At 47.5% G+C, this 24,767-nt stretch overlaps 1 protein-coding gene across 2 annotated transcripts in view; it reads left to right on the top strand.

Annotated features, from left to right (window-relative positions):
• Nucleotides 1-24,767, top strand: part of kdm5a (lysine demethylase 5A) — a 241,156-nt gene that overhangs the window by 177,825 nt on the left and 38,564 nt on the right. For both annotated transcript variants that reach the window (XM_067999950.1, XM_067999951.1), the window contains exons 19-22: nucleotides 181-536; nucleotides 3,588-3,726; nucleotides 10,917-11,096; nucleotides 21,729-21,887. In XM_067999950.1, coding sequence (XP_067856051.1) covers nucleotides 181-536; nucleotides 3,588-3,726; nucleotides 10,917-11,096; nucleotides 21,729-21,887 — 834 coding nt within the window. The remainder of the gene's footprint in view (nucleotides 1-180; nucleotides 537-3,587; nucleotides 3,727-10,916; nucleotides 11,097-21,728; nucleotides 21,888-24,767) is intronic.

Genomic DNA, 24,767 nt, shown 5'->3' with positions numbered 1-24,767 from the left:
GTCCCTCATCCCTGGTACCATTCTAGTAGATCTCTTGTGCACCCTCTCTAAGGCCTTGACATCCTTCCTAAAGTGCTTCCAGAATTGAACACAATTCAGATGAGGCCTTATCAGTGTTTTAGTGATTTACTGGTTTTACTGAAATACAAAGAGAAAACTTTCATTTTAATTTGACGCCAGGAGTTACTGGACAGTGTGGAGGAATTCCATGAGCGTGGTAAGGAAGCTTTATCTGACGAAACTCCTGATTCATCCAAGTTGCAACTGCTGATAGAGTTGGGCTCTGGGTTGGATGTGGAGTTGCAGGAACTGCCCAAACTGAAGCAGCATCTCCAACAGGCCCGTTGGCTTGATGAAGTTAACCTCATCCTCTCGGACCCTGACACAGTCACTCTGGATGCCATGAAGAAACTCATAGACTCGGGCATTGGGCTGGCACCACATCCCGCAGTGGAAAAAGCAATGGCAGATTTACAGGAGCTCTTGACTGTGTCTGAACGGTGGGAAGACAAGGCCAAGATTTGTCTACAAGCCAGGTATGAGAAACAAGAGTGTAGACAATTCTTTTGCAAATGCTTCTCCAATTTAAACATGGTATAAACCTGGCTGTGCCAAATGGCAGTCCCTGATCAATACGTTTGGAATATTGTGTAAACTTGAACTGTTGGTGACATAATTTGAGAATCTAGTTTGGGAGAATCCAATATTTGAGGCAGTTAAACAACTTTGTCACTTTAGTATATGTCTTTAGAAGCAATTTGAGTTAATGTCTGATTCTGTTCCTGATGTTATCCAGCTCCCTCACACTGTGGGGCTCCATCACTCCCTGGGTTAATCTCTGTATCTGTTCCTGATGTTAATCCAGCTCCCTCACACTGTGGGGCTCCGTCACTCCCTGGGTTAATCTCTGTATCTGTTCCTGATGTTAATCCAGCTCCCTCACACAGTGGGGCTCCATCACTCCCTGGGTTAATCTCTGTATCTGTTCCTGATGTTAATCCAGCTCCCTCACACTGTGGGGCTCCGTCACTCCCTGGGTTAATGTCTGTATCTGTTCCTGATGTTAATCCAGCTCCCTCACACTGTGGGGCTCCGTCACTCCCTGGGTTAATCTCTGTATCTGTTCCTGATGTTAATCCAGCTCCCTCACACTGTGGGGCTCAGTCACTCCCTGGGTTAATGCCTGTATCTGTTCCTGATGTTAATCCAGCTCCTTCACACAGTGGGGCTCCATCACTCCCTGGGTTAATTTCTTTGGGTGAGATCAATATGTGGGATGAGTGTGGTGGGGTTTGTATTTGGATGAGTTCTTGTGTGAGTTGATGATGATTAGATCAGGTTTGTACGTACATTTGTGGGTGGTTTAGAACTGCCTGTCAGTTTCTATTTTGGAACGCACTTGGTGTGCCATGGTGTGTGGGTTGGGTTCGGGTCTGTGAGAGGGTCGGTATCGGTGTCTGGGTCTGTGAGGGGGTCGGTGTCTGGGTCTGTGAGGGGGTCGGTGTCTGGGTCTGTGAGGGGGTCGGTGTCTGGGTCTGTGAGGGGGTCGGTGTCTGGGTCTGTGAGGGGGTCGGTGTCTGGGTCTGTGAGGGGGTCGGTGTCTGGGTCTGTGAGGGGGTCGGTGTCTGGGTCAGTGAGGGGGTCGGTGTCTGGGTCTGTGAGGGGCTCGGGGTCTGGGTCTGTGAGGGGGTCGGTGTCTGGGTCTGTGAGGGGCTCGGGGTCTGGGTCGGTGAGGGGCTCGGGGTCTGGGTCGGTGAGGGGCTCGGGGTCTGGGTCGGTGAGGGGCTCGGGGTCTGGGTCGGTGAGGGGCTCGGGGTCTGGGTCGGTGAGGGGCTCGGGGTCTGGGTCGGTGAGGGGCTCGGGGTCTGGGTCGGTGAGGGGCTCGGGGTCTGGGTCGGTGAGGGGCTCGGGGTCTGGGTCGGTGAGGGGCTCGGGGTCTGGGTCGGTGAGGGGCTCGGGGTCTGGGTCGGTGAGGGGCTCGGGGTCTGGGTCGGTGAGGGGCTCGGGGTCTGGGTCGGTGAGGGGCTCGGGGTCTGGGTCGGTGAGGGGCTCGGGGTCTGGGTCGGTGAGGGGCTCGGGGTCTGGGTCGGTGAGGGGCTCGGGGTCTGGGTCGGTGAGGGGCTCGGGGTCTGGGTCGGTGAGGGGCTCGGGGTCTGGGTCGGTGAGGGGCTCGGGGTCTGGGTCGGTGAGGGGCTCGGGGTCTGGGTCGGTGAGGGGCTCGGGGTCTGGGTCGGTGAGGGGCTCGGGGTCTGGGTCGGTGAGGGGCTCGGGGTCTGGGTCGGTGAGGGGCTCGGGGTCTGGGTCGGTGAGGGGCTCGGGGTCTGGGTCGGTGAGGGGCTCGGGGTCTGGGTCGGTGAGGGGCTCGGGGTCTGGGTCGGTGAGGGGCTCGGGGTCTGGGTCGGTGAGGGGCTCGGGGTCTGGGTCGGTGAGGGGCTCGGGGTCTGGGTCGGTGAGGGGCTCGGGGTCTGGGTCGGTGAGGGGCTCGGGGTCTGGGTCGGTGAGGGGCTCGGGGTCTGGGTCGGTGAGGGGCTCGGGGTCTGGGTCGGTGAGGGGCTCGGGGTCTGGGTCGGTGAGGGGCTCGGGGTCTGGGTCGGTGAGGGGCTCGGGGTCTGGGTCGGTGAGGGGCTCGGGGTCTGGGTCGGTGAGGGGCTCGGGGTCTGGGTCGGTGAGGGGCTCGGGGTCTGGGTCGGTGAGGGGCTCGGGGTCTGGGTCGGTGAGGGGCTCGGGGTCTGGGTCGGTGAGGGGCTCGGGGTCTGGGTCGGTGAGGGGCTCGGGGTCTGGGTCGGTGAGGGGCTCGGGGTCTGGGTCGGTGAGGGGCTCGGGGTCTGGGTCGGTGAGGGGCTCGGGGTCTGGGTCGGTGAGGGGCTCGGGGTCTGGGTCGGTGAGGGGCTCGGGGTCTGGGTCGGTGAGGGGCTCGGGGTCTGGGTCGGTGAGGGGCTCGGGGTCTGGGTCGGTGAGGGGCTCGGGGTCTGGGTCGGTGAGGGGCTCGGGGTCTGGGTCGGTGAGGGGCTCGGGGTCTGGGTCGGTGAGGGGCTCGGGGTCTGGGTCGGTGAGGGGCTCGGGGTCTGGGTCGGTGAGGGGCTCGGGGTCTGGGTCGGTGAGGGGCTCGGGGTCTGGGTCGGTGAGGGGCTCGGGGTCTGGGTCGGTGAGGGGCTCGGGGTCTGGGTCGGTGAGGGGCTCGGGGTCTGGGTCGGTGAGGGGCTCGGGGTCTGGGTCGGTGAGGGGCTCGGGGTCTGGGTCGGTGAGAGGGCTCGGGGTCTGGGTCGGTGAGGGGCTCGGGGTCTGGGTCGGTGAGGGGCTCGGGGTCTGGGTCGGTGAGGGGCTCGGGGTCTGGGTCGGTGAGGGGCTCGGGGTCTGGGTCGGTGAGGGGCTCGGGGTCTGGGTCGGTGAGAGGGCTCGGGGTCTGGGTCGATGAGAGGGTCGGTGTCTGGGTCTGGGTCGATGAGAGGGTCGGTGTCTGCGTCTGGGTCGATGAGAGGGTCGGTGTCTGCGTCTGGGTCGATGAGAGGGTCGGTGTTGAGTTTGAGTTTGTGTTTGAGAGTGAATTGGTTGATGCTGACAGTGACACTGTCTTATTTTCTTTGCAGGCCGAGGCATGGAATGGCAACTCTGGATGTTATTGTAAATGAGGCATACAATATTCCTGCATACCTGCCTAATGTGCTGGTTCTTAAGGAAGCTCTGCAAAAAGCCAAAGACTGGACGGCCAAAGTGGAAGCTATTCAGGCAGGTTTGAGGCATTTGAACTCTTCGTAAGTAGTAGAAAGTGATCATTTCAAGTGCACAAGCTTTCACTACCTTTGTAAAGCTTGTCCTAGTCGCACATTCCTTGGTCGAACCAGGATTGCATGTCCATGAACGTAGACAGTAGACTGGCTCCGTAGCTCCTGTCACCTGGAGCTGAACTGCTCATTAAGCCCAGAGTGATTGTCTGATTTTTATTTGCTTCCTCCCCCCACAAGTACTTGTTCTCCACTTGCTGCCTGTCAATTAATGTCCTGGTGTGTCCAGGCTTGTTCTCCACTTGCAGTTTCCTGTCAGTTAATGTCTCGTGTGTCCAGGCTTGACCTCACTTTGTTAGGGAAACAAATGAATAATTTCCATCATCCTACCGAACTGCAAGATGCTGGAATGAATCTGCAGTCAGAGTTTGTATTCATGGTGATTGTGCATGGTCACAAATTGCACACTCTCAGCTATGCCTGAGGGATATGATCTGTGGCTGGCGCGGTCCTATGGTGCCGCTGCTGTAAGTAGGATGGGAGACTGTAATCCAGAGCTAAATCTGAGAAATCTGAGTTCTATATATGCTCTGAAGTTATGGAGTCATTACTGTGTGTTTGATACAATATACCAGAGTGGACCCAAGCAGCAACCATCCCACTGAGCTGGACAGTGGAGGAGAGGCATTGAAAGAGGGTGGTTTGGTCGACTGCATCAAAGGTTGTAGTGAGATGTCATTTGTCACTTTGATTAGGGCTATTTCAGAGCCCCTGATTGGAGACATGAAGAGTTGCGGGAAAGATAGGTAGGCGACAACACATTCCCTTTGGTGAGAAAAGGAAGGTAGTTTGCAAGGACAGAGGAGTCGAACATACGTTTTTGGAGAAGGGGGCTGAGGACAACGGTTTGGAAAAGGCTGGGGATATCACCTGAGGAGATGGAACCATTTATAATGGCAGCTAGCATGGAGGACGGGAAAGGAAGTTGGATAGTCAGCAGTTCAGTGGAAATGGGAACAATGGAACAGGACAAGATGACAAGATGAGCTTGGAGAGGGCACGAGAGGACATTGGAGAGAAAGTAGAGAAAGATATGGGATCAGGGCTAGGGCAGGGGGATGTTTGGTTTGGGAAGCAGCTGAGGCAGCTGAATGGATGGCCTCAGTCTTAGTGAGAAAGAAGTCCATGGGCTCCTCACACTTGTTGGAGATGAAAGAGGGGACAGGGGAGAGGGATTTAAGGAATCGGTTGGTAGTGGAGAAAAGAAGCCGAGGGTTATCTTTGCTCTCTAGGAAGATCCTGGAGTAGTGGGCAGTCTCGGCAGAGGAGGGTGTTGTCCGATAGTGCTCGACGTGGCCCAGACAGATCAGGTGATGGATGGCTAAACCAGTTGTGTGCCAGATGCGCTCAAGTCTACGTCCCTTAGAAACGAAAGAGTGAAGTTAGGGGCCGTACCAGGTGGAACCACCAGGCTGGGAAAGTGTAACGGCCTTTTACTGGGGATAGGGGCATCAAAGGTGATTGTGTGGTTGAGCAAGATGAACAGCTGCACAAGTATTGTGGCGAATGAAAGGCCAAAGGCCTAGGCTATTAGCAGCTTGAAAGTGCAATTGTGCAATTGTAAGTGACTTGGAAAGAACTTTCAAGCAATGGACACAGAAGGGAGTGGGGTTAGAAGGAGGTAAGTAGTAGAGACCATGGGAGAAGTGTGGCCACATGAGATTGCAAGGTCAAGGGAGTGGTCGTGAATATGGGTAGGTGAGTTTATATGGAGTGAAAGGTTTAGGGAGAACAGGAGGGCACTGAAATCAGAGGAGAGAGGGCAAGATGAGTTGTAATGGAGATTGAAATCACCAGGGATGAGGAGTTGCTCAGTGCAGAGCCTGAGGGAGGATATCTTGGGGAGAAACTTGGGGTGGAGCTGGGTGTGGGGGGAGGATTTTAAAGGATAGACTTCAGCAATGGGCAAGGTGTCACCACCCGTGAGCCAAGTTCTAGTCAAAGTCATGATGTCAGGGTAATTGTCCATAATGAGGTAGTTGATGGCAAGGTCCATGTTCACGATTGAAAAGATATTCTGGGGGGAAATGAGAGTGGGCGGTGATTGTTGATCCGCTGGCAGAATCAAAGGTAGCAGTGGTGGGTGGAGTGAGGGACAAAAACCCAACAGGAAAAGTGGTCCAACCGTGGCTAACGAGAAATTAAAGATAGTATTAAATCAAAGGAAGAGGCAAATAAAGTTGCCAGAAAAAGCAGTAAGCCTGAGGATTGGGAGCATTTTAGAATTCAGCAAAGGAGGACCAAGGAATTGATTGAGAAAAGGAAAATAGAATATGAGAGTAAACTAGCGAGAAACATAAAAATGGACTGTAAAAGCTTCTATTGGTATGCAAAAAGGAAAAGACTGACGAAGGCAAATGTGGGTCCCTTATAGACAGAGACGGGGGAATTTATAATGGGGAATAAGGAAATGGCAGAGACATTAAACAAATACTTTGTGTCTGTCTTCACAGAAGAAGACACAAAAAAACCTCCCAGAAAAACTAGAGAACCAAGGGTCTGGCGAGAATGAGGAACTGAAAGAAATTAGTATTAGTAAAAAAATAATACTAGAGACATTAATGGGACTGAAAGTCGATAAATCCCAAGGACCTGATGATCCACATCCCAGGGTTTTGAAGGAGGTGGCTATAGAGATAGTGGATGCATTGGTTGTCATCTTCCAAAATTCTATAGATTCTGGAATGGTTCCTGCAGATTGGAGGGCAGCAAATGTAACCCCACTATTTAAGAAAGAAGGGAGAGAGAAAACAGGGAGCTACAGACCTGTTAGCCTGACATCAGTAGTAGGGAAAATGCTAGAATCTATTATAAAGGATGCGGTAACAAGACACTTAGAAAATAATAATAGGATTTGGCAGAGTCAACATGAAAGGGAAATCATGTTTGACAAACCTATTGGAGTTCTTTGAGGATGTAACTAGTAGAAGAGATAAGGGGGAACCAGTGGATGTGGTGTATTTGGATTTTCAGAAGGCTTTCGATAAGGTCCCACGCAGAAGGTTGGTGAACAAAGTTAGAGCACATGGAATTGGGTGTAATATACTGGCATGGATTGAGAATTGGTTAACAGACAGAAAACAGAGAGTACGAATAAAGGAGTCTTTTTCAAGTTGGCAGACTGTGACTAGTGGGGTACCGCAGGGATCGGTGCTTGGGCCCCAGCTAGTCACAATCTATAGTCTGGTAAGTGGGAGGCCTTCAAAAGTGTGTTAACCAGGGTTCAGGGTAAGCACATTCCTTATAAAGTGAAGGGCAAGGCTGGTAGAAGTAGGGAACCTTGGATGACTCGGGAGATTGAGGCCCTAGTCAGAAAGAAGAAGGAGGCATATGACATGCATAGGCAGCTGGGATCAAGTGGATCCCTTGAAGAGTATAGTGATTGCCGGAGTAGAGTTAAGAGAGAAATCAGGAGGGCAAAAAGGGGTCATGAGATTGCTTTGGCAGATAAGGCAAAGGTGAATCCAAAGAGCTTCTACAAATACATAAAGGGCAAAAGAGTAACTAGGGAGAGAGAAGGGCCTCTTATGGATCAACAAGGTCATCTATGTGCGGAACCACAAGAGATGGGTGAGATCCTAAATGAATATTTCGCATCGGTATTTATGGTTGAGAAAGGCATGGATGTTCGGGAACTTGGGGAAATAAATAGTGATGTCTTGAGGAGTGTACATATTACAGAGAGGGAGGTGCTGGAAGTCTTAACGCGCATCAAGGTAGATAAATCTCCGGGACCTGATGAAATGTATCCCAGGACGTTATGGGAGGTTAGGGAGGAAATTGCGGGTCCCCTAGCAGAGATATTTGAATCATCGACAGCTACTGGTGAGGTGCCTGAAGATTGGAGGGTAGCAAATGTTGTGCCTTTGTTTAAGAAGGGCGGCAGGGAAAAGCCTGGGAACTACAGACCGGTGAGCCTGACATCTGTAGTGGGTAAGTTGTTAGAGGGTATTCTGAGAGACAGGATCTACAGGCATTTGGAGAGGCAGGGACTGATTAGGAACAGTCAGCATGGTTTTGTGAGAGGAAAATCATGTCTCACGAATTTGATTGAGTTTTTTGAAGGGGTAACCAAGAAGATAGATGAGGGCTGTGCAGTAGACGTGGTCTACATGGACTTCAGCAAAGCCTTTGACAAGGTACCGCATGGTAGGTTGTTACATAAGGTTAAATCTCATGGGATCCAAGGTGAGGTAGCCAATTGGATACAAAATTGGATTGATGGCAGAAGACAGAGGGTGGTTGTAGAGGGTTGTTTTTCAAACTGGAGGCCTGTGACCAGCGGTGTGCCTCAGGGATCGGTGCTGGGTCCGCTGTTATTTGTTATTTATATTAATGATTTGGATGAGAATTTAGGAGGCATGGTTAGTAAGTTTGCAGATGACACCAAGATTGGTGGCATTGTGGACAGTGAAGAAGGTTATCTCGGATTGCAACGGGATCTTGATAAATTGGGCCAGTGGGCCGATGAATGGCAGATGGAGTTTAATTTAGATAAATGTGAGGTGATGCATTTTGGTAGATCGAATCGGGCCAGGACCTACTCCGTTAATGGTAGGGCGTTGGGGAGAGTTATAGAACAAAGAGATCTCGGAGTACAGGTTCATAGCTCCTTGAAAGTAGAGTCACAGGTGGATAGGGGGGTGAAGAAGGCATTCAGAATGCTTGGTTTCATTGGTCAGAACATTGAATACAGGAGTTGGGATGTCTTGTTGAAGTTGTACAAGACATTAGTAAGGCCACACTTGGAATACTGTGTACAGTTCTGGTCACCCTATTATAGAAAGGATATTATTAAACTAGAAAGAGTGCAGAAAAGATTTACTAGGATGTTACCGGGACTTGATGGTTTGACTTATAGGGAGAGGTTGGATAGACTGAGACTTTTTTCCGTGGAAAGTAGGAGGTTTAGGGGTGATCTTATAGAAGTCTATAAAATAATGAGGGGCATAGATAAGGTAGATAGTCAAAATCTTTTCCCAAAGGTAGGGGAGTCTATAACGAGGGGGCATAGATTTAAGGTGAGAGGGGAGAGATACAAAAGGGTCCAGAGGGGCAATTTTTTCACTCAAAGGGTGGTGAGTGTCTGGAACGAGCTGCCAGAGGCAGTCGTAGAGGCCGGTACAATTTTGTCTTTTAAAAAGCATTTGGACAGTTACATGGGTAAGATGGGTATAGAGGGATATGGGCCAAGTGCAGGCAACTGGGACTAGCTTAGTGGTATAAACTGGGCAACATGGACATGTTGGGCCGAAGGGCCTGTTTCCATGTTGTAAACTTCTATGATTTGGATGAGGGGACCAAATGTAATATTTCCACATTTGCTGATGACACAAAACTAGGTGGGAATGTGAGTTGTGAGGATGATGCAAAGAGGCTTCAATTGGATATAGACAGACTAAGTGAGTGGGCAAGAGCATGGCAGATGGAATATAATGTAGAAAAATGTCAAGTTATCCACTTAGGCAGGAAAAACAGAAATGCAGAGTATTTTTAAATGGTGAGACTGGGAAATGTTAATGTTCAGAGGGACCTGGGTGTCCTTGTACATGAGCCACTGAAAGCTAACATGCAGGTGCAGCAAGCGATTAGGAAGGCAAATGGCATGTTGGCCTTTATTATTGGCCTTCATACAAGAGGATTTGAGTACAGGAGCAGGGATGTCTTACTGCAGTTATACAGGGCCTTGGTGAGACCACACCTGGAGTATTGTGGACAATTTTGGTCTCCTTACCTAAGAAAGGATATACTTGCCAGAGAGGGAGTGCAACGAAGGTTCACCAGATTGATTCCTGGGATGGCGGGATTGTCGTATGAGGAGAGATTGGGTAGACTAGGCCTGTATTCTCTAGAGTTTAGAAGAATGAGAGGTGATCTCTTTGAAACAAACAAAATTCTTATAGGGCTCGATGCAAGGAGGATGTTTCCCCTGGCTGGGGAATCTAGAACCAGGGGTCACAGTCTCAGAATAAAGGGGTAGGCCATTTAGGACTGAGATGAGGAGAAATTTCTTCACTCGAGGGTGGTGAATCTTTGGAATTCTCTTCCACAGAGGGCTGTGGAGGCTCAGTCATTGAGTACATTCAAAACAGAGATCGATAGATTTCTTGATATTAAAGGCATCAAGTGATATGGGGATAGTGCAGGAAAATGGCATTGAGGTAGAAGATCAGCCATAATCTTGTTGAATGGCGGAGCAGGCTCGAGGGGCTGGATGGCCTACTCTTGCTCCTATTTCTTATGTTCTTATTAGCCCCCAGTGGCCATGCTGGACGGGAGGATCGGTGAGAGAGGAGGACGGGGCAGTTGGGATCGTTGCTTATACGGAGGCAGTGACGAGTGTCTCGATGGGCTCTTAGGAGATTGCTGAGTCAGGCACAGAGGGAAGCTGTGGGTTTATTCAAGGGGACTGAAGCCTGAGATGGCAGGAGAGTGGGGATGAAGTACCTGAGAGGGGAGGAATGAAAAGGGGCATGACTGGGTGATAGGAAGGGGGGCAAGAGAGGAAAGATCTGAGAGGGGCCCAGGAAGAAAAGTGACACAAAAGTAATGAGCTTTGGCCTGGAGCAGCAGCTAAACTGCGCACCCAAGAGACACAGGGAATTCAGGTTGCATATTCTTGGTAACGATTAGGAGAGAGGTGTCCTGGTTGTAAACAGAGGGAAGATGATATGAGAGAGTCCAAAATTCAAGTCTGAGATTCTGTACAGTGTATATAGCTGTGCAAATGTTGGTGAGAAAGATGCAGAATGCTGAGAGTTGCTGTTGTGTGCTGGATCACTGGCAGGGTACAGTTTCTTTCTGTACTCCAGCTCTAAGACACCTTCCTTGTATTCCTTTCAGCCCCTTGTATTTTGAGATACTATATGTGGTTTTTGTGTGGTTGTATGCTTGTGTGTCAGTAAGTAAGAAAGGGAACAAGACATGAGCAGGCTTGTAGCTCTGAGCTTGGAGCAGGACTGCCATTTCACTGTCTCCTATTCCTTATCGGATGTCCAACGTGGCCTACTCGGATGTCATTTTTGGGCCCTTCTCCAGTTCCAGTTGTTTCCTTATAGTACGTGCCATCTTGTCCAGTAAGTAGAAACAGTCTTTTGAAATGTTGCCTTACTGTGATGTTTTTGATGTGTGTAGAAGGGATCCTACAATGCATACCTGGACCAGCTGGAAAGTCTATTAGCAAGAGGACGTCCTATCCCCGTACGGCTTGATCCACTTCCACAAGTGGAATCCCAAGTAACAGCTGCTCGAGCCTGGAGAGAACGTACTGCCAGAACTTTCCTGAAGAAGAACTCTACCTACACGTTGTTACAGGTAAGGCTTTAGAAAACCATCTTCACCTAATCCATTACACCTCGGAATTGGTGATGTCAAACTTGTATTTAAAAGTCGGTAGATAGTAAGAGGAAAGGAAGACTGAGGTGTTCCATGACAGCGGCTTGCACTTAGACTGTGCCTTTAACATAGCAAAAATCCCTAAGTGCTTCACACAATTGGAAGGGCAGCGAGAGAGAGGGGTGAAATGGCACTCAGGAGGCTACAATCAGAAGGTTGTAAGCTCAGTCATAGGACAGAGAACATTGAGGAGATCGGATGGGCCGAAGACATGGGAGGATTTGTAAACAAGGCGTACGATTTTGAAATCAGTGTGCTGAGGGACAGAGAGCCAAAGAAGGTTGGTGAGGACTGAGGTGTTTGGTGAGCAGAAATCATACATAGAATGTAGACAGTGGAATTCTGGTTCAGTTGGAGGTTAGAAGGCTATGAGAAGAGCATTGGAGAAGTTGAGCTTAGAGATGGCAAAGGACACAATGTTCGTGGCAGTGGGATGAGGTGGGGACCAAGATGGACAATACTAAAGGTGGAAATAGATAGTTGTAGTAATGGCTAGGGCATGCAGTTTCAAGTTCAGTTTTAATGAGGTTTCATGCTGTTGGGCCCAACCCGAGTGAGCAACTAGGATGGGGATACAGTTGTTGGCTTTGGTGTGGAGTTTGTCAGCTGAACACAACAGCTTTGGTGTTTTGCTGACACAAGAGAAAGTTCTGGCTCGTCCACAACTTGATATTGATCAAGGAATGAGACAGGCAAAAATTAAGAGGTGTGATAATTTCATCCCGCTGTGGATGCAGGGAATAGGAAGATCAGATGGTGTGACCAAGAGGAAAATTCAGAGAATCAATAATATCAGTAAGCGATGAGAAGGGTTCTGACAGAAGAGATTGGATACTTGAAGTTGGAGATAGATTGCTGAACAGATTGTGAGCTTTTCTTCTCACTTGTCTGGAAGAGCAAGGAGTACTTGAGCCTTTGCTAATATGGGAGCAGTTTTCAATTGTTTGCTAAATTGGGGCTTAAGAGTTGTTGAAGGGAAAGAAACATTTGGCACAGAATTACATAGAGTGTACAGCACAGAAACAGGCCATTCGGCCCAACAGGTCCATGCCGGTGTTTTTGCACCACCCAAGCCTTGTCCCACCTTACTTCATCTAACCCCATCAACATATCCTTCTATTCCTTTCTCTCTCATGTGTTTATCTAGCTTCCCCTTAAATGCTGGTCGCCTCAACTACTCCTTGTGGCAGCGAGTTCCACGTTCTAACCACTCTCTGGGTAAAGAAGTTTCTCCTGAATTCCCTATTGGGATTTATTAGTGACTATCTTAGAATCATAGAAATTTATGGAACAGAAGGAGGCCATTCGACCTATTGTGTCCGTGCCAGCCGAAAAAGCTATCCAGCTTAATCCCACTTTCCAGCACTTGGTCCATAGCCCTGTAGGTTACGGCACTTCAAGTGCACATCCAAGTACTTTTTAAATGAGTTGAGGGTTTCTGCCTCTACCACCCTTTCAGGCAGTGAGTTCCAGACTCCCACCACCCTCTGGGTGAAAAAACAATTCCTCAGCTCCCCTCTAATCCTTCGACAAATCACTTTAAATCTATGCCCCCTGGTTACTGATCCCTCTGCTAAGGGAAATAGGTCCTCCCTATCCACTTATCTCGGCCCCTCATAATTTTATACACCTCAATCAAATCACCCCTCAGCCTCCTTTGCTCCAAGGAAATTAATCTCAGCCTATCCAATCTTTTCTCATAGCTAAAATCTTATATTTATGACCTCTAGTTTTGGTCTCCCTTGCAAGTGGAAACATCTTCTCTACCTCTACCCTATCGAACCCTTTCAAAATCTTAAAGACCTCCATCAGGTCACCCGTCAGTCTTCTCTTTTCTAGAGAAAAGAGCCCCAGCCTGCTCAATATTTCCTGATAGGTATAACCTCTCAGTTCTGGTATCATCCTAGTAATTCTTTTTTGCACCTTTACCAATGCCTCTATATCCTTTTTACAATATGGAGACCAGAACTGTTCTCAGTATTCCAAATGTGGTCTAATCAAGGTTCTATACAAGTTTAACATAACTTCTCTGCTTTTCAATTCTATCCCTCTAGAAATGAACCCCAGTGCTTGGTTTGCTTTTTTTATGGCCTTATTAATTTGCGTCGCAGTGTGATTTGTTCATCTGAACCCCCAGATCCCTCTGCTCCTCTACCCCATTTAGACTTTTTATTATCCAATGTGGCCTCCTTATTCTTCCTACCAAAATGTATCACCTCACACTTATCTATATTGAAATCCATTTACCAATTACAGGCCCATTCTGAAAGTTTATTAATGTCTTTCTGTATTTTGTCACAGTCCTCCTCAGTATTAACTACACCCCCCAATTTGGTGTCATCCGCAAATTTTGATATTGTACATCCGATTCCCAAGTCTAAATCGTAAAATGGTGAACAACCAAAAAGAAACTGAGCTTCTTTCTCACAGCTTTAGGAACAAGACAGCTGAATTCAAATCCTCAGAGGCCATGCTGAAGCTCGAATGTGTCCTGGACAATTGCCAGACTTCTGGTCACTGGGATATCAGAGATGGGCAACTGTGCTGATCTCTCATATGACAGAAATAAACTCAAAATAAGGTAGAGCTCTTCAGCCTTGAAATGAACATTTCATGGGGACCTTTACAAGAATTTGTAGCTGCACCAGTGTAGTAACTTTAAAATAACCTCTGTGACTGCATTCTGGGACAGATTTTCTGCCGTTTCCATGTTTTGGGATTGAATGGTTTTGGCTAATTGTGAAAGTACTTTTTTATCTTTAAGTGAGTTTGGACATGAAAGGGAAGACAGATATTTGGGCTAGGGTTCGATACTTTTTCAGTTGCTCCGCTAATTGCTGTCGGCAGTTCTCTTCCAAAGCCACTTCGCTTTTCTATTTTTAGAAGCCTCCTAATAATCTAGCTCTTCACCCTTTGGTTCCCCATCCACCCCACATTCATTCCTCCACTTTCTGCTTGGAGCCTACAGCTGCTCTTGTGAAGTGGTTTGAACTGTTCTAGGTTAGTTGTAACTGAATTCATATTGTGACTATTTCGCTCTTCCTTGACCTATTTGGCTCTTTAGGAGATCATCTGTCAGTGTCCTGCTTTTGCTATCTGGCCATTTGGAAATTCTCTTCCTGCACCCCTCCCTAACCCCATCAAGGTTATGTTTTTGGCCCCTTATCTTCCTTGTCTGTATGCTGCCCCTTGGCGACAGCAGACACAGAATCAGCTTTCACATGATGACACCCAAATGTACTTCTCCATCAACTCTGGTATGCAGTGCATCCGAGACAGTTTTCTAGAACAATATGTCGAGGAACCAACTAGAGAACAGGCTATTTTAGATCTAGTATTGTGTAAGGAGACAGGGTTAATTAGTAATCTTATAGTTAAGGATCCTCAGGCAGAGTGATCATAATATGATAGAATTTCATATTGAGTTTGAGAGTGATGTAGTTAATTCCAAAACTAGGGTCTTAAATTTAAACATAGCCAATTGCATTGTTATGAGGGGCGAGTTGGCTATGGTTGATTGGAAAATTAGATTAAAAGATATGATGGTAGATAATCAATGGCAAACATTTAAAGAAATAATCCATAATTCTCAATGAATATACATTCCCTTGAGGATTAAAAACTCCATGGGAAAAATGATCCAACCGTGGCTAACTAGAGAAGTTAAGAATAGTATTAGATTAAAAGAAGAGGCTTACAATGTTGCCAAAAAAAGTAATTAACCTGAGGTTTGGGAGAGTTTTAGAAATCAGCAAAGGATGACCAAGAAATTGATAGAGGGAGAAAATTGAATATAAGAGTAAACTAGCAAGAAATATAAAAACAGATTGTGAGAGCTTCTACAAGTATGTAAAAAGGACGAGATTAGCGAAAGCAAAGGTGGCTCCCTTAGAGGCTGAGACAGAAGAAATTATAATGGGGAACAAGGAAATGGGAGAGACATTAAACAAATATTTTGTATCTGTCTTCACAGTAGAAGACACAAAAACATACTGGAAATAGTGGGGCACCAAGGATCTAATAGAATGAGGAACTTAAAGAAATTAAGATTAGTAAAGAAAAAGGACTGGAGAAATTAATGGGACTAAAAGCCAACAAATCCCCTGGACTTGATGGCCTACATCCTAGGATTCTAAAAGAGGTGGCTGCAGAGATAGTGGATGCATTGGTGTGATCTTCCAAAATTCCCTAAATTCTAGAATGGTCCCCATGGATTGGAAGGTAGCAAATGTAACACTGCTATTCAAGAAAGGAGGGAGAGAGAAAACAGGGAACTTTAGCCCAGTTAGCCTGACACCAGTAATAGGGAAAATGCCAGAATCTATTAATATGGATGTGGTAACAGGGCACTTAGAAAATCATAATATGATTAGGAAGAGTCAACACAGTTTTATGAAAGGGAAATCGTGTTTGACAAATTTATTAGAGTTTTTTGAGGGTGTAACTAGCAGGGTCGATAAAGGGGAACCAGTGGATGTCGTATATTTGGATTTTCAAAAGGCATTTGAAAAGGTGCCACACAAGAGGTTGTTACACAAGATTAGGGCTCATGGAGTTGGGGGTAATACATTAGCGTGGATTAAGGACTGGTTAACCAGCAGAAAAGAGAGTAGGTTGTAACTAGTGGGGTGCCGCAAGGATCAGTGCTTGGGCCTCAGCTGTTTACAATCTATATTAATGACTCAGATGAGGGGACCGAGTGTAATGTATCCAAGATTGCTGATGATACAAAGCTAGGTGGGAAAGTAAGCTGTGAGCAGGACGCAATAGGTCTGCACAGGGATATAGACAGATTAAGTGAGCGGGTGAGAAGGTGGCAGATTGAATATAATGTGGGGAAATGTGAAATTATCCACTTTGGTAGGAAGAATAGAAAAGCAGAATATTTTTTAAGAGGTGAGAGACGAAGAAATGTTGGTAGTCAGAGATATCTGGGTGTTCTTGTACGTGAATCACAGAAAGTTAACATGCAGGTACAGCAAGCAATTAGGAAAGCAAATGGTATGTTAGCCTTTATTGCAATGGGGTTGGACTATAAGAGTAAGGAGGACTTGCTGCAATTATACAGGGCTCTGATCAGACCACACCTGGAGTACTGTGTACACTTTTGGTCTCCTTACCTAAGGAAGGGTATACTTGCCTTAGAGGGAATGCAATGAAGGTTCACTGGATTGATTCCTGGAATGAGAGGGTTGACCTATGAGGAGAGATTGAGTAAAATGCGCCTATATTCTCTGGAGTTTAGAAGAATGAGGTGATCTCATTGAAACATAAAATTCTTGGAGGGCTTGACAGGGTAGATGCTGAGAGGCTGTTGCCGCTGGCTGGAGAGTCCAGAACGATGGAACATAGTCTCAAGGTAAGCGGTCAGCCATTTTTTTTTATTCGTTCATGGGATGTGGGCGTCGCTGGCAAGGCCAGCATTTATTGCCCATCCCTAATTGCCCTTGAGAAGATGGTGGTGAGCCGTCTTCTTGAACTGCTGCAGTTCCTGTGGTGAAGGTTCTCCCACAGTGCTGTTAGGAAGGGAGTTCCAGGATTATGACCCAGCGACGATGAAGGGACAGCGATATATTTCCAAGTCGAGATGGTGTGTGATTTGGAGGGGAACGTGCAGGTGGTGGTGTTCCCATGTACCTGCTGCTCTTGTCCTTCTAGATGGTAGAGGTCGCGGGTTTGGGAGGTGCTGCCGAAGAAGACTTGGCGAGTTGCCACAGTGCATCCTGTGGACGGTACACACTGCAGCCACAGTGCGCCAGTGGTGAAGGGAGTGAATGTTTAGGATGGTGGATGGGGTGCCAATCAAGTGGGCTGCTTTGTCCTGGATGGTGTCGAGCTTCTTGAGTGTTGTTGGAGCTGCACTCATCCAGGCAAGTGGAGAGTATTCCATCACATTCCTGACTTGTGCCTTGTAGATGAGGGAAAGACTTTGGGGAGTCAGGAGGTGAGTCACTTGCTGCAGAATACCCAGCCTCTGACCTGCTCTTGCAGCCACAGTATTTATGTGGCTGGTCCAGTTAAGTTTCTGGTCAATGGTGACCCCCAGGATGTTGGTGGGGGATTCGGTGATGGTAATGCCATTGAATGTCAAGGGGAAGTGGTTGGGCTCTCTCTTGTTGGAGATGGTCATTGCCTGGCACTTGTCTGGCGTGAATGTTACTTGCTATTTATCAGCCCAAGCCTGGATGTTGTCCAGGTCTTGCTGCATGCGGGCTCGGACTGCTTCATTATCTGAGGGGTTGCAAATGGAACTGAACACTGTGCAATCATCAGCGAACATCCCCATTTCTCACCCATTTAGAACTAAGATGAGGAAAACTTTCTTCACTCAGAGGGTTGTGAATCTTTGGAATTCTCTACCTCCAGAGGGCTGTGGATGCTCAGTCATTGAGTATATTCAAGACTGAGATCGATGGATATTTGGACACTAAGGGAATCAAGGGATTATGGGGATTGGGTGGGAATCATAGAAAGTTACGGCACAGAAGGAGGCCATTCAGCCCATCATGTCCGTGCCGGCCGAAAAAGAGCTGTCTAGCTTAATCCCACTTTCCAGCACTTGGTCCGTAGCCCTGTAGGTTACGGCACTTCAAGTGCACATCCAAGTACTTTTTAAATGGGTTAAGGGTTTCTGCCTCTACCACCCTTTCAGGCAGTGAGTTCCAGACTCCCACCACCCTCTGGGTGAAAAAATTTCTCCTCAGCTCCTCTCTCATCCTTCTACCAATTACTTTAAATCTATGCCCCCTGGTCACTGACCCCTCTGCCAAGGGAAATAGGTCCTCCCTATCCACTCTATCTTAGCCCCTCATAATTTTATATACCTCAATTATATCTCCCCTCAGCCTCCTTAGTTCCAAATAAAATAACCCTAGCCTATCCAATCTTTTCTCATAGCTAAAATTCTCCAGTTCAGGCAATGTCCTCGTAAATCTCCTCTGCACCCTCTCTAGTGCAATCACACCTTTCCTAATATAGTGACTACACCTGTATGCAGTCCTCAAGCTGTGGCCTCACCAATGTTTTATACCGTTCTATCATAGCCCCCCCTGCTCTTATATGCCTAGGCTAATAAAGGAAACTATCCCGTATACCTTTTTAACCACCTTATCTACCTGTCCTGCTACCTTCAGGGATCCGTGGACGTGGACTCCAAGGTCTCTTTGTTCCTCTACACCTCTCCGTATCCTCCCATTTATTGTGTATTCCCTTGCATTGTTTGCTGTCCCCAAATGCATTACCTCACACTTCTCTGGATTGAATTCCATTTGCCACTTTCCTGCCCACCTGACCAGTCCATTGATATCTTCCTGCAGTCTACAGCTTTCCTCCTCACTATCAACCACATGGCCAATTTTTGTATCATCTGCAAACTTCTTGATCAAGCCCCCCACATTCAAGTCCAAATCATTAATATGTACCACAAAAAGCAAGGGGCCTTGTATTGAGTCTTGTGGGACCCCACTGGAGACAGCCTTCCAGACATAAAAACACCCGTCAACCATTACCCTTTGCTTCCTGCCACTGAGCCAATTTTGATCCAACTAGCCACTTTCCCTTGGGTCCCATGGGCTTTTACTTTTTTGACCAGTCTGTCATGTGGAACCTTGTCAAAAGCCTTGCTATAATCCATGTAGACAACATCAAACGTGTTACCATCATCGACCTTCCTTGTTACCTTGTTTTCTTGACCACTGGAAAGGGGGAGCGGAGTCTGACCCCATCCTCGCCAGATGTCTACACATGCACAAGGGGTTATGGGGTGGCAAGTGAGAGTAGAAACTGGGGCCAATTATAGCATCTCTACTGTTATCCTAGCTAAGATCAACTAACAGCACAAAGTGGAGTTAAGGTCGAAGATCAGCCATAATCTTATTGAATGGCGGAGCAGGCTCGAGGGATCGTATGGCCTACACTTGCTCCTATTTCTTATGTTCTCTCTTGAACCCACAACTACCTCTGTGCTGTCAAACTGTTGACCAACATTAATCATGAATGAACCACAAATACCTCCAGTTTAACATCAGGAAACCAAAACCATAATTTTCAGCCCTGCCATAAACTCTACTCCCTTGTCACTGATTCCATCCACTCCTGGGCACTCGCACTAACTGAACCAGACCATGCAAAACCTAGGCATCTTGGTCGACTCTGAGTTGAGCTTTAAATGCACACTTTACTTGCCACCAAGATTGCTCATTTCCACCTGTGTCCTCATACGCCCCTACTTCAGCCTCATCACTGCTGAAACCCTTATCTGTGATTTTGTGACCTAGACTTGATTGTTCCAGTGGCCTCCTTTCTGGCCTCCCCCAGACGCTAACTTGAAAGAACGAACTTGCCTTTTACAAGCTCAGCACATCCCAAAACCCTTCACAGCCAATTAAGTATTTTTAAAGTGTCAGCCTAGATTATGTGCTCAAGTCCTGGAGTGGGCTTGAAGCAATGACCGTCTGACTCGAAAGCAAGACTGCTACCTATTGAGCCAATGCTGACACCAACTTGTCCAAAATATAGCTGACCATATCCCACCCAAAGTCCTGTCCATCGATCACCACTGTGCTCAACTGACCTACACAGCTTCCCCAGTAGCTCTGTTGCTAAAAGCAGTGAGTAACAAAGTTATACAGACTAGATGGTCTCGGGTTCCCGCACTTTGTGCTGTTAGTTGATTTTAGCTAGGGTAACAGTAGAGACGCTATAGTTGGCCCCAGTTTCTACTCTCACTTGGCACCCAGTAATCCTTTGTGCGTGTGTAGACATCTGGCGAGGATGGGGGTCAGACCTTCCAGTGGTCAAGAAGCCCATCAACGCTCACTGTCCAGGACATGTGGAGCCGTCCCCTAGCAGAATCTAATCTCATCCAATCTGTTCACTAGTCACAGATTCCAGCCTTCTGTGGGTGCTGGTTAATGCTCCAGTAACAACAACAAGTTATATTTATATAGAGCCTTTAATATAGAAAAATGTCCTAAAGCACGATGCACATCAGCATACTGCTTCCCAGTCGCTGCTTGAAGCACCATCTGCATCAACTTCCTGGCTTCCGGAATTCTGTCGGTGCTGTTCAAACTTAGCGTGTTCACTCCCAATTCTTGCAGGTATAGAAACAATTACTGTATCTGTAACAATTGTAGCCATTTAATTTGGAATAAATACTTGTGTGAAGCCAGTTTTTAACCCCTTGTGTACTGAGATACAAATGAAGAAGCCCATACGAAGCTGAATCTTGGACAAGATATTTGGCTCAAAGGAGCATTTATAAAGCGTGGATAATGGAAATTGTAACCACTGTTTGTGGCACTGGACGGGCCAGAGCTCCTTGTATGCTTTGCGCGTGCCTGGCAGTCTCTATTCTGCAAGCAGAAGGTATCGGGAAAGTGTTGAGATGTGTTATGTAGCACAGAATGTGTTAGCAGGAGTCGAACAATGAAGGTGGAACTATGGGGAGATGGGGAAATTGGCATTGTGAGCCCAAAAAGTCCAGAATTCCCTCTTATTTTGCAACACCTGAGAAGCATGACTGAGACTAATCGATCAGAATTGGGAGAATAAAACTGCAGAAGTGTACAGCAGAGAAGGAGGCCATTCGGCCCACTGTGTCTGTGCCAGCTCTTAGTTGGACTAATCCAAAACTAATCCCGTTGCCCCCATATCACCATACCACCAGCATCTTCCTCTGCTTGAGATATTGATCCAATTTTTATTTAGCAGATGCAGAGGTCTCTGCCTCAAAACCTTCCTGTGGCAAAGCATCCCAAGCTGCAGAACCCTTCTCTGTAAAGGCATTTCTCCTAACCTCTCCTTCCTCTTTTAGTGAAAATTTAAAATTGTTGATCTCTCGTCACTGACTCCTGAACCAGAGGAAATTGTCTTCCCCTATTCACCCTATCAAAACATTCTAAAAAGCTCTAATAAAACTCTCCAGAGTTTTCCCTGCTCCAGTGGAAACGGTCCCAGTATCTTGTCTCTGGTAACTATAGCTTCACATCCCTGGTGGTAGCCTGCTGAATCTATGCTGTACCCTCTCTATGGGTTTAATGACTTTTCTACAACAGGCTGCCTAAAACTGCGCACAGTGGTCTTAACAGTGAGCTATCAATGGCACACAGTGTACACATTTATCATTACTTCTTTGCACTTGTATTCTATGTATCTAATAATCAAACGCAAAATGCTTGTGGTCTTTTTTTATGGCTTTATTTAACTGCATTTTCAATAAGTTTGGAAGCAACAAAACTCAGGCCTGATTTGAAAAGCACTGGAGACCAGTACACTGGTCACAAGAAATGAGGAACTATTTGAAGTGCAGACAATGGGCTAGCTAATCAGGGTGATTACAATCCTTAATTATAATCCTTAATTATGAGAGAGGATACAGAAAAATGGAACAGCATTACTGTGATTGAACAACAAGTTGGAAACTAGACGGTTTATTTCAATTGTGTTATAGACATGTAACATGTTTGTGAGAAAATAAAAGAACAAAAACACCAGACTGCAATGTACATCAACTGCAAATCTGAGAATTTCACTGCCTATCCCTGTTAGGTGCTGAGTCCCAGAACAGACATTGGAGTTTACTGCAGTGGAAAGAGTAAACGGAAAAAAATGAAAGAATTAGTGATGGAGAAAGACAGAGAGTTAGATTTGGAGAGCCTGAGTGACTTAGAAGAGGTGGCTGAAGAATCCAGTGATCCAAACACAGTTGTGAGTATCAAGTATCTTTGTTTTTTGAACTTCCAGACTCCAGTTCAACAATTACAGCTTTTAGCTCACTCCCGTGTATCTATTCTTTTATATATAAACCACCTGAACCCTTCTATTAGATTCCAGTCCGCATCTCACTCCCGGGTATCCATGTTCTTCTAGAAATTCCATCCTGCATACAATGCTGGAATGGGCCAACACCAGGTCATGTTCTTACTGTGAAAGATAATACTTGAATTTCTATAGTTTCACAATGTGTCAAAAGCTCAAAGTGCTTCACATAATGAATTACGTGTGAAGAAGTACTGGGGATGTTACAAGATGGAAAACTGGCCATTCGACCCAACAGTCCACCTGGACATTTACCCTCCATGAGAGCCATTAGTTCGAATCACATTTACCCACCCTGTTCCCATATCCCTTCATCCGCCTCTCCCTTCATCCGCCTTTCCAATCTAATCTTGAATGTTAACAGTTTCTGCTTCAACCACTAACCCACTGTGAAATCCACAGCCTCAAAACTCTCTATCATTCTGCGGGAAATAGGCATCTCTGGCAAGGGCAGCATTTATTGCCCATCCCTAGTTGTCCTTGAGCAGATTGTGGTGGGTCGTCGTCTAGAACCGCTGCAATCCGTGTGGTGAAGGTACTCCCACAAAGCTGTTAGGTAGGGAGTTCCAGGATTTTGACCCAGTGATGATGAAGGGACAATGATCTATGTCCAAGTCGGGATGGTGCGTGACTTGGAGGTGACAGTGTTGCCATGCACCTGCTGCCCTTAGCCTTCCAGGTGGTAGAGGTCACAGGTTTGGGAGGTGCTGTCGAAGAAGCCTTGGTGAGTTGCTGCAGTGCATCTTGTAGATGGTACACAATGCAGCCACGGTGCACTGATGGTGGAGGGAGTGAATGTTTAAGGCGGTGGATGGGGTGCCAATCAAGCTGGCTGCTTTGTCCTGGATGGTGTCGAGCTTCTTGAGTGTTGTTGGAGCTGCACTCATCCAGGCAAGTGGAGAATATTCCATCACACTCCTGACTTGTGCCTTATAGATGGTGGAGAGGCTTCGGGGAGTCAGGAGGAGAGCCGCAGAATACCCAGCCTCTGACCTGCTTTAGTGGCCAGGGCTTTTATGTAGCTGGTGCAGTTGAGTTTCTGGTCAGTGGTGACCCCCAAGATGTTAATGGTGGGGGATTTGGCATGGTAATGCCATTGAATGTCAAGGGGAGGTGGTTAGACTCTCTCTTGTTGTAGATGGTCAGTGCCTGGGCAAATGTTACTTGCCACTTATCAGCCCAAGCCTGGATGTTGTCCAGGTCTTGCTGCATGTGGGCACGGACTGCTTCATTTTCTGAGGAGTTGTGAATGGAGCTGAACACTGCGCAGTCATCAACGAGCAGCTCCACTCTTGACCTTAGGATGGAGGGAAAGCCATTGATGAAGCAGCTGAAGATGGTTGGGCCTAGCACACTGCCCTGAGAAACTCCTGCAGCGATATCCTGGGGCTGAGAAGATTGGCCTCCAACAACCACTACCATCTTCCTTTGTGCTAGGTACGACTCCAGACATTAGAGAGTTTTCCCCCTGATTCCTATTGACTTCAGTTTTACTAGGGACCCTTAATGCCACACTAATCTGACAAAGACAACCAGAGGGTTACAGAGAACCAAAAAAATTGTGTTGGGGAGGCTTAGATGTGGATGTACTTGGGGGAAGGTGCATAGGAGGGGGACTGGGTTGTGTTGGAGCATTGAATAGGAGATGGGGATTGGAGTTCTGAGAGCACTGAAGTGAGGGGTGAGGGATGGAATCTTATCAATTACCCACAGCCAGACCCTAAGGAAATTCCCATATGCTGAATAGTGGCCAAAATTCAGGAATAACCAGAGCTGGAGATGGACCATAAGTGCTGCCTGAAGGAAATAGAGAGAGCACAGGAGAATTGGTGGGAGTGGCAAGAAGCAGCAGTGGGCCAGAGGAGGGGCAGACGGGCCACAGCCAGAGGAGAAGGGCAGTGAGGGCCTGGCCGGAGAACGGGGTGGGGAGGGCCTGGCCGGAGAACGGGGTGGGGAGGGCCTGGCCGGAGGATGAGGCGGAGAAGGCCCCCCTTGCCTTCAACTGTATCCTCTTTGGGAAAAAAATGACAGCTGAATACAATTTGAAAAATATTTTGAAGTGCTTTCATTTAGCTGCTTTTCTATTGATCGTAATTAGAGTTCTGCTTCCTATTTCTTACCTACAAGCTGCCCCTCAGCGACATCATCCGAAAACACAATGTCAGGTTCCACATGTACGCTGACAAAACCCAGCTCTACCTCACCACCACCTCTCTTGCCCCCTCCACTGTCTCTTGGTTTGTCACGCTGCCTGTCCGACATCCAGTACTGAATGAGCAGAAATTTCCTCCAACTAAATATTGGGAAGAGCGAAGCCAATGCCTTCGGTCCCCGCCACAAACTCCGTTCCCTAGCCACCGACTCCATCGCTCTCCCTGGCCACTGTCTGATGCTGAACCAGACTTTTGCAACCTCCGCGGCCTCTTTGACCCTGAGATGAGCTTCTGACCACATATCCGTTCCATCACCAAGACCGCCTACTTCCACCTCTGCAACATCGCCTGTCTCCGCCCCCTGCCTCAGCTCACCTGCTGCTGAAACCCTCATCCATGCCCTTAGTTACCTCCAGACTTGATTATTCTCGTGCTCTCCTGGCTGGCCTCCCACCTTCCACCCTCCGTAAACTTGAGCTCATCCAAAAACTCTGCTGCCCGTATCCTAACTCACACCAAGTCCTGTTCACCCATCAGCCTTGTGCTCACTGACCTACATTGGCTCCTGGTCCAGCAACGCCTCGTATTTAAAATTATCATCCATGTGTTCAAATCC

The sequence above is a fragment of the Heptranchias perlo genome, chromosome 18, assembly GCF_035084215.1.
Source record: "Heptranchias perlo isolate sHepPer1 chromosome 18, sHepPer1.hap1, whole genome shotgun sequence".
Lineage (NCBI taxonomy): Eukaryota > Metazoa > Chordata > Chondrichthyes > Hexanchiformes > Hexanchidae > Heptranchias > Heptranchias perlo.
The sequence above is the reverse complement of the archived record's forward strand: the minus strand, read 5'-3'. Positions and strand labels throughout refer to the sequence as shown.